The following is a 13054-nucleotide window of genomic DNA, read 5'->3' on the forward strand; positions in this document are numbered from 1 at the left end:
AAGATGACAGTATAGCTACACATTGAGAACAAAAGTGACACTGTGAAAAAGCAGCCATTGCAGAATTCTTGCTTATTTGTGCTAATGTTTTTCACTACAACCTACATGGCATAATGTTTTGTAGATGTGGAGCATGAACTATTCATAGCACAGTAACTTCATTTTCAAATAATTTAATTGGCTTTCTAATTAGGGCAGTAAAATGAAAAAAAGTGCTTTTGACCCTTTTGTACACAATAATGAAAGAGTAATTAAATAGCAAAATTGTTTACAAAAAGTGCTGTAAAATTAAGCAATACGCATATATTTGTATTACTTTTGGAATAACAGGTACACATTGAGCAAGATGAAGTGGTTACCTGTTGAACAAGACTGCACTCCCGTACAATTAAAGCTTAGAAAGACCTTATAGTGACAATCAACCCTTCATTAGTATCAAGGCCTCAGACTCCGGTCCAGGAGGTTTGAGTTTCAAGGCCCAACGTTTTAACCATTATAGCGTGATAAGCATGTTTGTTGATTTTTGCTGAACCTTTGTTATTTGGTATTTAATACATTGTGTCTCTCTCAAACTACAGTATTATGATTTCCTTGTGAGTGGGATGATAAAGTACAGTGTCAAAAGAGATCCAAAAGATTCAGGATCAGCTTTTATTGACCGGGCGTGAGTTTACATACCTGGAATTTTGTAGTTATTTTGAGGCTCTCAATGGGCCTCGGTCACTAATATGTTAATACATTTGGTCGATGCAACGGTTTAAAATGTTGTCTATTAAAGATTGTTCTAATGATTGTCATTTTAGATTTAAGATGGATATAGTTCAAAGGTGTGTGTTTAAGTCAGCAAGCTGGGCCTTCATTATTTGTGCGTATGCGTTGTCTGAGGCGGTTCTAATTTTGTTCTCAGATTAAGAACAAATTCAGGTACGAAAATATCGTTGAATCGCGAATTTGTGCGTAGGCATTGTTTGTGAATGAGGCCCATTGTACTTACACAGATATAGAAATAGAAATAGCTAAAAACACTTAGCTATTGTATACATACAAGTACATAAAAGAATATATATAAAAATATATGTATATAACAATACAATAAGGAACAACATACAATCTCTATAAGTCAGACTCTCTGTAAATTGTAAACAGTAGTACAGTAGTGCCAATATGCTGAAATATATTTTGAATGACTAGTAACAGTTGTTTTATATTGAATATTGGACTTACTGTATATTCAACAGGTGGCCAAAAACACAACTTAAAATAACGTTCTTTTTTTGCTGAATGTGTGAATAGGCAACTTGTTTGCTAACACATTCACAACAATGTTATGTTTTTAAAGATGGTTGCTACCACCAAGTGGCCAAAAAGTCAGTGTTGCAGGTTGAAGATTTGAAACCAAATGTTTAGGGAAGAAACTGTTTTACCATTTGAAATATTTATCAGAACTGCAAGTTGCTGGCTTATTATCTGTCGGCCTAATTAAGTAGTTTACAAATTCGATGTATAGTCGTACTTTACTTGAGTATTTCTATTGTCTTTGTCCAAATAATATGGACCACTGCAACCATAGTCACTGGCCACTAAAATTGAAGTACCATAACATATTTATTTGTTCTATCGCGATGTGACTCTGGTTTTAAAAAAGTACTTTATTTTCATATATTTAATGTAATATAATGTAACTGTTATTTTTATTTGGTGTAAAAGTTGTGCAGATTTAAAATTGTGTTGTTAATTATGAATGCAGGACTTTTACTTGTAGTGGAGTAGTTTCAAAGTGGCGTTATTACAGTAGTAAAAAACAAAGGATCTTAATGCTTCTTCCAGTCCGATTTGATTTATAGGACATTGCGCTTTTATTGTGAAGGAGTCACACCCGAGTGTGCGTCTTGCTTCCGGCGATTGGTTCAATTGACGTTGGAGTGCACAGGAAGTGGGGCTGCTGCTTTTTGCTGGATTCAGGGAACACAAAATGGACAGTCAAGGGAGAAAAGTCGTTGTTTGTGACAATGGAACCGGGGTAAGTTTTACTCAGCAGAGGGTGTGCTGTAAAGTCTCACTCCGTGTCGCTCTCGTACCTTCACGCGGTACAGTTTGATATGAAAACGAGAGAGAACTGGAAACCGGAAGTAACGGAGAGCTAATAGGCTAACGCGGTAGCTTGTCTGTGTGGGTTTGTGCGAGGAATGTGTCTGTCAGCTGGATTCAGCTCATTCATCTGCAACAGGGCTACAGCTGACTGCTACAGTTTATTTGTATCAGTGCGTCATCAACGTATAGCCAATAAAGTCTCTGATAAAGCGTCTTTTGGCGTTTCGGGTATCTTAGCTAATGGTTAGTTTAGCTAGCCTTTTTAGTTAGCTTTGGTTTAGTAACTTTGGTAATGTGATGCAGTAGTTAGCGACTGCACAGTTAAACCAAACGCAACCAAAAACACCCCATCGAGTAAACACACCCACACCATAGTTTAGTAACCATGGTTTAAGATTTCAAATCACGACTTTAATTCATGAGATCTTTGAACCTGTGGTGGTAGCGAAGCTAGCTAACGTTAGCCACGGTAGCTAGCTTCGTGTCATTACATTTGTTTATTGATTAAATATTCCGAATTTGAAGAAGAGCCACCCGACCGCAGCTAAAAAGACTAGGTTAGATTCAGAAGATGATTCACAATATTCCGTTAGTTAGCCTATGCTAGCCTATGCTAGGCTAACTAGCTTAGCTTCAGTAGCACTACCCAAAAACGGCCCCGCCCTCATACACTAAAAAAGTACACTTGTAAGCAATGTCTTTAAATGGTCCCATATGTCTGTAGTAGCTTTTAAAAAATGGAAAATGTATTCAACTTAATCGCCCAGTAAACGGGAAGTCCGCCTCTGGGCCAACGCGGAAGTCGAGGCAGTTCTTCCATGTAAGGAAACTTGTGAGATCTGCTGCAGGTTTCACCAGTTTGAATGGACATTTATTTACACAGCTGGAGGAGGAAGTATTCAGATCCTTTACTGCAGTAAACGTAGAAATACCACGCTGTGGAAATAGTTAATTACAAGTAAAAGTAATCAAAACATTGCTCAAATAGAAGTATTCTCAGCTAAATGTACTTCTAGTATCAAAAGTAAAAGTACTCATTGCCTGTTATTATATTCCCTGTCAGCTGTATATTATGTTTTTGGATAAAAATGACTGCTGCATTAATGCATATGTTGCATTTTACTGCTGTAGATGTTTACGGTTGTGTTCCTTTTTAAAATACTACCGCTCAGAAAAACACTTCATTCTTCAGTTTATCACAAATATTACAAATAAACACATCTGGAGATGCATGATTTTCGCTGCACAGGAAGCGAATGAAAACTTATAATCTGAAGAGTAACATTTGCCTCTGAGCTGTAGTGGAGTAGAAGTTTAAAGTTACATAAAATCGAAATACTCAAGTTCAGTACAAGTGCCTTGAATTTGTACTTGAGTACAGTACTTGAGTAATTGTACTTACCGGTAGTTACATTCCACCACTACACCTGCACTGCCTAGTTCCTATATGTTCTGTAAATCATAAACTACAGGAATTATGTTTTCCCCCTGGTTAAACATTTTGAGAGAATTACTCAGGGGTGATCAAAATGCACTTTTAATGCAAATAGTGACACATCTGATACATTATCAAGGAAAAGAACATTGTAATGGGCTAAGATTCTTACCGTCATCTCATTTTAAGGTTAGAGATGCACAGATTTTATCTGCTGGATTTATATCGGCCCCAATACTGACCTTATTAAGCCGATCAGACATTGTCCGGACATGCGGGATCCACATTGAATGCAGTTTTATGTTTTGCTCGGCTCATTTACTGTGGCGGGCTGACATTGATTCATAAAGCTACTGCTGTGCTGACACCACTTCACTTCCTGTATATGCTTCAAAACAAAAGTCCTTTTCGTATGAAGGAATAGTCATTCTGAAACATTGCACCGAAGAAATAGTTTTTATGACATGTTTTATCAAAGCGTGTTGAAGAAGAGAAGAAAACTACTTGGTCTGTTCTGATATTATATTTTAGTAATAATACTAATAATTATGTGAACGTTTTTAATAAGTGGAGAATAAAAACACTGCAGGGAGCAATGTTGTTTGGTTTGTGAGGAAAAGATGGAGTCATGTAAACAATATAATTCTGTTGCTCTCAAGCCTTAAAGGAATGTTTGTTTATGAGAATGTGTAGTTTCAGCCTCAGTCATTTATTGTGTTTTAATAATGATATTGTGACAAAGTTATCTTATAGACACATTGTGATTAGCAGTTACCAATTTTTACTCTTATTACATATGTCTTGAACCCTACAGGAGTTTCTTCCGTCGTATTGTATTTACCGGGTTATTTGAAAACCGTAACGCATGTTTTTCCATCTTTTCTTCCTTTCAATCATGTCCTAGTTTGTCAAGTGCGGCTTTGCAGGCTCCAACTTCCCCGAACACATTTTCCCCGCGCTGGTTGGCCGGCCAATCATCCGCTCCACAGCCAAAGTTGGCAACATTGAAATCAAGGTAACGTTGAACTCCTTGGAACTACAAGTACTTCTTTGGATGTATCATAAAAGGACATAAAAGAGATATCCGCACATTCCATTGGTATGCCTAACAGTGCTTCATTTAGTACCTAAAGGCTGCAGTCTCCCAGGAGGTGGAGCTCCCACCTCCATGGTGGGCACAGGTGTGTTGCATACAATGATCTGAAAGGGGCTTGTTGTTTTTACCTGCCTGTCCATCGTTGAATGCTGCGTGCTCTGGTGAAGGTCCGTTAGACCGAAAGTTCAAATAAAGTGTAAAACTGCAAAGATTTAGGTGTGCGGATGTCTCTTCTACCCGTTTGGACTGTGATACTTTCAGCAAAGATTTAGCCGTCTGCAGCGGTGGTCGTCCTGCACGATGAATCGGCTGCTCAAATGAAAACCTTGTGGCTGTAAGCCGCTGTACCAGAGGAACAGCAGCCAGCAATAGTGAAGAAAAGCTGCAGGTAAAGAGCTGCTGGTCCAAAGCTTGTTCATCGGTCCGCTGAACTGTTGACCTCCTCACAGGACCTGATGGTGGGGGACGAGGCCAGCGAGCTGCGCTCCATGTTGGAGGTGAACTACCCGATGGACAACGGTATCGTCAGGAACTGGGACGACATGAAGCACCTGTGGGACTACACCTTCGGCCCCGAGAAACTCAACATCGACTCGCACGACTGCAAGATCCTTCTGACCGAGCCGCCCATGAACCCCACCAAGAACAGAGAAAAGATCATAGAGGTGGGCTGTGTATAGTAAGAGCTTACCTCAACCAAAGAAAGTTCTTAGTTGACTATCACTCACACGAGACTCAGTGGCCTCAGTATTTAGCTGATACTTTGTGTGTTTTCTCCTGCCAGGTGATGTTTGAAACGTACAAGTTCTCAGGAGTTTATATTGCCATCCAGGCCGTCCTCACGCTCTACGCTCAAGGTTCGTTTGTCTCCGTAAACACTTGTGATCAACGCTCAACTACAAAAGCTTCTGAGAAACAATCCGTGCGTGTGCTACGAAAAAGCCACGAGCTGAATGCTAACACTAGGCTGTCGCTAACATAGTTTGACCACTGGTGGCGCTGGAGTGCAATGCTAACGAGTACTGGCCAATACTCATCTGTTTGGCATGTTTTTGTTTTAGGACTGCTTACCGGAGTGGTGGTCGACTCTGGCGACGGCGTCACTCACATCTGTCCGGTGTACGAGGGCTTCTCGCTGCCCCACCTGACCCGACGGCTTGACATCGCAGGGAGGGACATAACGCGCTACCTCATCAAGGTACCGGCAGCCCCACACAGTGATGCACTGTCTTCATATTTCCCTTTTAACGCTACACGTGCATGCACTATATGATACAAAGTATGTGTATTGCGGTGGGGTTTCCCAGTAATAGAGGGAGCAGATTAATGCTCATGCTATTTATTTAATGACATGGTTAACAGTCACAATATTTCATATTTTTATTTTAGCTACATGTCAAACTGTTAGAGTCTTAACCATCATAATCCTGTTTTAAGTCAGTTACCCTACATGTCTCATTGCAGGAAAACAAACTACAAATGGCAATTTGTTGTTGAGCAATGTGAAACCAGTTGTTTTTGGTGTTAAATTGATGTAGTTGTATTCCACGATAACCATAAGCATGAAATCCGTCCCGTCCGTCCACCAGCTGCTGCTGCTGCGAGGTTACGCCTTCAACCATTCGGCGGACTTTGAGACGGTGAGGATGATGAAGGAGAAGCTGTGCTACGTGGGTTACAACATCGAGCAGGAGCAGAAGCTGGCACTGGAGACCACGGTGCTGGTGGAGTCGTACACGGTCAGTCGTGTTATTGAACTTTACCCGTTCCTTCGCCGCCGTCGAGGTCACGTTTAGAGTATTTAACGGCACTAAGGCGTCGTTACGTTTCTGAAGGCTGGGGTTTTGTGCTGTGTCCTCTCAGCTCCCAGACGGCAGGCTGATCAAGGTGGGAGGTGAGAGGTTCGAAGCCCCAGAGGCTTTGTTTCAACCCCACCTCATCAACGTGGAGGGAGTGGGCGTGGCCGAGCTGCTCTTCAACACCATCCACGCCGCAGATATCGACACCAGGTGAGCTGACGGGGACGGATCGTCTTTTAAGAGAAAAAACAATAACAGCAATACCAACATATACAAGGCAGATAGCTGACATTATAAAAGTAAAAAACTAATATAATTAAAGCTGCAAGCAGCGAGGAACGGGCCCTCGCACCTTTGCGCTGGCGGGACGCCGTCTTTACGCAGCCGAGAATTTCAAAGACTTGTTTTGGTCGCACATCATTGTGCGTTTCTCTGATCAGGTCTGAGTTCTACAAGCACATCGTCCTGTCCGGAGGCTCCACCATGTATCCCGGCCTGCCGTCCCGCCTGGAGCGCGAACTGAAGCAGCTGTACCTGGAGCGAGTGCTGAAGGGAGACGTGGACAAGCTATCGGTGAGTGTCTGGGGGGAAAAAAACCCAAAACACGAGGCCTCGAGGTTAAATCATTCAAGTGTTGCCAACAGATCGGTGGCTGCCTCGTGAAGAAGACGGCGGATGAAGGTTTCCCCGTCAGTGCAGCATCAAGCTCTGTTGATGAGCCGTTAGCCTAGCATTGTTTTTAGTATTTACTGTTAATAACTCCTGAAAGTAGCTCATGTACAGTCGATTAATATGCAGTAGTCAGTTGTATATACAGTAGGAGAGAATGGTGTATTGTGATTATCAGCTTATTTTAAAATCTCACTTCATCAGCTTGATCAGTGACGGTGATGCAGTAAATATATAAATACACTGTAAACCACTGCTTCTTCCCCAGAGCTTCCTTGTGCAGTGCTCGTATTGGCCACCAGGGGGAGCTGAAGCCACAGTCTAGTTCATGTTTTTAATCCCTCAGAGACGTCTCTGTGTCGTGGTCTCATGATGACGAGGTGAAGATGTAACACGTCGTTGTTCCTCGAGAGGAAGCGCTCTCAGGGAAAACCTCCAACCTGTGATTAAGAGACAACCCGTGTATTTTAAGGAGGTTCCAAACACGTTATAATCTCCGCTTCTCCTCCGTTGACGCTCTCTGCTCTTCTTTCCACCTTCAGAAATTCAAGATCCGGATAGAGGACCCCCCTCGGCGTAAGCACATGGTGTTCCTGGGCGGCGCCGTGCTGGCCGACATCATGAAGGACAAGGACAACTTCTGGATGACGCGGGAGGAGTACGAGGAGAAAGGGACGCGGGTGCTGGAGAAGCTCGGAGTCACCGTCAGATAAAACGCAAACAAACAAAAACACTTCCCGCTCACACCCCCTCCATCTTACCCCCTCAGCTGATATCCATGCACCGCTTACCTTGATGTGTCTGGACGGTCACGCTGTGTCGTCCATTCACGCTCGTTTTGAAAAGCAAAGAGGGGGGTTGGGGGGGGGGGAAGAGGGATGAAGGATTTGGGGTAAGAAGTCTCATGGCGAGGGAAGGGATGTTACCAGACATCTTGACAAAAATGTTATTATTAGAATTATGTTTGGAGATGCACGAGTTAGTGCCGTTAAGTTCTCCATTTAAAGGAAAAGTGCAACATTTTTGGAAATATTTGCTTTCTTGGCGAGAGTTGGATGACAAAGAATCACACCAGTCTGTCTGTTCAATATGAAGTTAGCTTAGCATAGCATAAAGACTGTAAGCAGGGGGAAACGGCTAGCCTGGTTCTGTCCAAAGTAACACAATTCTGCAAGTTTTAGGGGGTTCCGTGCTGGACTGCTTTTGGGGCTTTTTTGCCTATTTAGTTGGTAAAGCTGAATGATGATTTGAGTAGTTTTATGATATCTTGTTTGTTTAATTATCGTATAAAGAAGATATAACATCAGTGAGCTTCCAGTTTTTATGCTAAGCTAACTAGCTGCTGGCTGTAGCTTTACATTAACTGCACAGACGTGAGATCGATCTTATTTCCGACTCTTGCCATGAAAAGAAAATGTTAATTTCCCAAAATGTTTTCCTTTTTTTAAAGATGAAATCGTAATCCATGGCTTTAAAAATACAGACTGTTCAACGTCAAACTGTGCTTTCTTTGTGGAGCAGCACATGTGTGAGTGTTTTGGCTTGTGTGCCTCTCACACCGGGACACATTGACCCCCCCCCCCCCCCCCCCCCCCCGCCATGCATAAAAATGTGCCACCTAATCTGTCAAAACAGATGCCGGCATTAAAGATAATGCTCACAGGGTGGAACGTTACAGAGATTAGATATCCGAACAAATAGATCATCACATACTGTGTCTTTTTAACATACCGATCGTCGAATCACATGCTCCCCCTCCCCCGCTCACATTTCCTGTTTAATGTTTGGGGATGAGTCACTGCGCTGAAGGTGCAGGAGGGCGGGCAGCCCGGTTTTTAACTCGGCACCTCGTTCGTCTTCGTTGGGACGTTTGCTTGCTTGTTAAGCGCAGAAGTTTCAAAATCTTCCACAAGATTTCAATGTGAAGAAATGAATTCGTGGGAAACCTCTTTTAGGTTTCCCGCCTTCTTCTGGAAGCGCAGCGTCGGAAGGTTTGGTTTGTGGTGGTGAGCAGAGAAACGGACCAGCTGAAGCTTTTAATGGGTTTGATTTGTCTCCGTATCCTGTTTACCACCGACAAATAAACCATCGCAGATCACAGAGGGAAGGCTTTCCATTCCATTAACGATCACGAAGCATCGAGTCATTCCTTACGGGCGACGCAGGGCCGTCATGCTACATATCAACATCCTGCATCGCTGCATCCAGACGTCACTGAGCTGCTTACAGTTTGTCACAGGAAGTTAAATTAAAAGTATGAACTCACTGGATGGTGGACAATCTTTTTCGTGACCTGTAAGGTAGAAGGGATAAAAAAAAAAATGTATTGCTCCGACAGAGAAAGGTCTCTTCCAATCGGGGTTTATACCGACATTGCTGTAATTTAGATGTCAGCCACCGGGGGGCAGCACTGAGCTCAGTCGCTGAGCAGAACTCCATTTTACCAAATTTGCAACAAACAGGCTGCGATATGCGTTACGTTTGTGAAAGCTATGGAGGAGCTGCGAAGATTAGTCGAATAAATCAGCAAATATTTAGATTGTCGATCGTCATATTTGTCCAACATTCCCTTAAAGCAGCCTCTCAGAAGTCTCGTGAAGTAGTAAACTGAATAACGTTAGATGATGTCACCTTGTCAGCAGCTCTACTAGTTTATCTTATATTTACATTAACGGTGTAGAATGAAGATATTCTGCAGCCTCTTAAGATTCCACATGAATCTTTATTGACTGTAATGGAAGAGGCCTTCCTTGTTAAACATAGCTATTCCCTCCTTTCTGAGGCCTGTACCAGGAAGCAGGATTTTGGGGTTAACCGGGTAAACTTCAGGGTTAAATCCGGGTTTTCAGTTTTAGGACGGAGGTTGACTTCGTAGGATCTGAACACGTGTCCTGTTATGTTGGAGACAAGAGATCAACTGGTGTAAAAGCACCGCCTACTGACCAATCAGAGCTCGGTACGTGCGTCGTAAATTAATATTACACAAATACAAACAAGTTAAAGACGGAAAGTAACAGTTTAAACGGACTCGTGCAGGAAAGAGAGCTGGCAATGAATTAATATCGCCGTGTCATCGATAGATCTGACTAACGATGTGTGTGTTCTCTGGAGCAAATAAAAGAAAAGAAAAGACAGAAAGTTTATATTCTCTCATCGTATATTCTCTGAGAGAATCGTGTCTCGGTCACTTTAACGCACGCTGTGGGTGATTTATCATTTATGGAACGAAAAGCTTCTCATTGCTTAGAATTATGTTTTTATATTTATTTTATTTGCTCCCACGTCTGTTTCACACCGCTGGAGTGCAGCTGAAGCAGCACATTAACTTACCTGAATACACACATGTAGTTGTAGTGGGCTGTATCGTGCTCTATATGAAGCAGTGAAGTTATAAATCTGTTATTTTACTCATTCACACAGTCGGACATTTGTTGCCTGCTGTCCTTCTGCAGTTTTAAACTTACTTTCAGTCTGAATTACGAGTTAAACTTCAAGTTTTTTTTGTCCGATATCATAGTTTTCTCTTCGTCCGTGTTGGTGATTGATCTCACGCTGCAAAGACGGCCTCTATGGAACCAGCGTCGTGGGGCCGTTTAGCGGTTTGAAGGGTTTAGTTAAGCCAGATAACCTTTTATCTACCCGGGTTTGTTGAACTGGCTTCGTGGTGCAGGCCTCTGGTCGCTAAGAGGAGTGTTTTGTATTCGTGACCGGTTTAATGAGCCGCTCAGTGGGATGAACAGGACTGTGATACGTGGAATATGACGGTCCTGGATCGGCTCATTTCTCTCGTGCCAATACCGCAGCACGCTTTAAATTCCACGAGGCTCCATCAGCTTCTTGTTTTCTCTTCATGTTCCTGATCATTGATGTGCTTTTTGTTTCTCTCTGTGTGTTGACTTGTATCCGTCCCCCTCGTTCACAGCGAAGCTTTCTCACCTGGATTCAGCCATCGCTATCAAACTACAACTTATTAAAAAGCGTGGTGAACAAATTGGTTGGCTGGTCCTGGGTCGGGTGTCGAGGGGGCTAAAAATATAACACATATCCTCTCTTTAGAAGGAAATGTCCAATAGGAAATAGTTCCATGTGTTGGTCTTGAAGGAGGGAAGGAGGTGTGGGAACAGTGGACTGATACTATAGAAAGATGTGGTAGAAGTATATTCATAGACACACAGCGGAGAGCAGCTATCCTCAAGTAAACCGTGCTTTAGAGATCTAATATTTTCAGCTGTTTTGCCTTCAGTACGGTGCTTCTATACTTTTGTCCTTCAGCCAACACAGTATTTTTTCCGTTACAAAGTGTTTGACATGGTTGAAGCAGGATTAAAACATTTCAAAATGAGGCAAAATAAACAGACATTAAGAGTTGAAATTAAATACCCAACAATTATTAAACTTGTTCCATAAGTATTTCTATCGACTGACTGCACATGAATAATTTAGCGGATGAAAGGCTCCATCACGTCTTTTTAAAAATCATCTCTTTTGAATGTTGAGTGGCTGTAAATACTACATTACCCATGAGCCTCAGCCTCAGTCACAATCAGGACCCAAGTGTCCTGAACACTTCAACCCTTCAACCCTTCAACCAATGAGATCATTCTGGGATGTTTGTCTAAATCATTTAGAAAGCTGAGCTCCTCTCCTCCTGAATCTTACGTTTCTTCTTGTTCCTCGTGACCACACCGGCCTCTCCTTCCTGCTCTCGGCTGTACTGAAGATGCATTAGTGGGTTTGGGGTCACAGGACAAGGTGCTTTGTGTGGGTTACTGAAACATTATTTGTAATATTAATAAGAATCTGGTGTCAGGAAACGGAGACCACGTAAAAAGCTGGTATTTGTGGTTTTCCGTCTCAGTTCTTATGTGTATATTGGAGGCACTTAACTCACATATATAAATATAAATGTATAATTTGCTCTCGACAAACTCGGTCATCAAGTGTCAAGTACAGTAACTTTTTTTTTTTTTTTTTTTTGCTCGTCCTTTTTATGTTTCGTTTGTAGCATAACTGCCAAACCGCTGATTTAAATAAAGCAAATGATTTATAGACTGCTGGTGTGGCTGTGTCTTCATGTCTGTTGTCTTACGTAGCGCTGAGGTGCGATTTACAGAGAAGCAGTTCATGTCTTTTCACACAATGTGTGTCTCATTATGGGCGTCTGCTGGAGGATGAACCCTGCTGCTTTAGAGGGTCCCTGTTGCACAACCAAACTCCAGACGCCGGCTCTTTGATGTGGGACCGTTTCCCCGCTCACTGTGGTCTCAATGGTAACGGGATTCAAGCACCAGAGCCGCTCCGGCTCACCATCGCATCGCCTCCCGTGTGTTCAGGAGGAGGCCTTCAGCGTCTTGAGTTGATTATTTTTTTAAGATATCTTCGTCTACTGTGCCGTTGTCCAAAAACAACTATTAAAACATCAATGAGCCACACGGTTCTCGTGGCATCATAAGAATCCAGCTGTCTTGAAAGGTAAACGCACACCGTCCTGCTGCCACAAATACTCACTAGAACACCAAATGTGGATTAATACGCCGCTGAAAATAGACCCCAACAAATGCTCTGATTCATTCTGTTTGTTTGATTAAAAACCACAGTGACCAGCTCACATTTTAAATGCAGGACATTGTTTTTGTGAGACATTTAGTGCCATCTAGCGGTGAGGTTGCAGAGCGAATGACTCTGCTCACCCCTCCATTTCCAAGCATGTCGGAGAACTACGGTGGCCCTCAGGTAACCTAAAAACGCAAAATGTTCTCTCCAGAGCCAGTGTTAAGTTTGTCTGTTTTGGGCTACTGTAGAAACATGGTGAACTCTGTGAAGAGGACCCACGGCCTCTGTAGACATGAAGGGCCCAACGAACACTAAACGGTTCTGGGTCCAGGTGAATATCCGATAAAGACTTTCTGCCAATACGTCTCCCTAAATCCTACACACTGGTTCTCTAAGTAAAAGATACGAGTA

The 13054-nt window shown here is 42.5% G+C and overlaps 1 protein-coding gene across 1 annotated transcript; it reads left to right on the plus strand.

The window, feature by feature from the left end:
• Positions 1-1928: 1928 nt before the first annotated feature.
• Positions 1929-12139, plus strand: actr2a (actin related protein 2a). Its single transcript, XM_079159345.1, has 9 exons — positions 1929-2020; positions 4431-4541; positions 5072-5287; positions 5407-5479; positions 5684-5820; positions 6212-6361; positions 6486-6631; positions 6862-6994; positions 7633-12139. Exons 1-9 carry the CDS (start codon positions 1973-1975, stop codon positions 7801-7803), a joined length of 1185 nt encoding a protein of 394 aa, XP_079015471.1. The 5' UTR covers positions 1929-1972; the 3' UTR covers positions 7804-12139.
• The last annotated feature ends 915 nt before the right edge of the window (positions 12140-13054 follow it).

Source organism: Pholis gunnellus (genome assembly GCF_910591455.1).
Source record: "Pholis gunnellus genome assembly, chromosome: 5".
Taxonomy (NCBI): domain Eukaryota; kingdom Metazoa; phylum Chordata; class Actinopteri; order Perciformes; family Pholidae; genus Pholis; species Pholis gunnellus.

Coding starts and splice junctions, on each gene's coding strand:
- actr2a (XM_079159345.1), top strand. CDS start 1,973: ATGGACAGTCAAGGGAGAAAAGTCGTTGTTTGTGACAATGGAACCGGG. Junction 5,288..5,406: donor ACAGAGAAAAGATCATAGAG/GTGGGCTGTGTA, acceptor TTCTCCTGCCAG/GTGATGTTTGAAACGTACAA. Junction 6,632..6,861: donor GCCGCAGATATCGACACCAG/GTGAGCTGACGG, acceptor TTCTCTGATCAG/GTCTGAGTTCTACAAGCACA.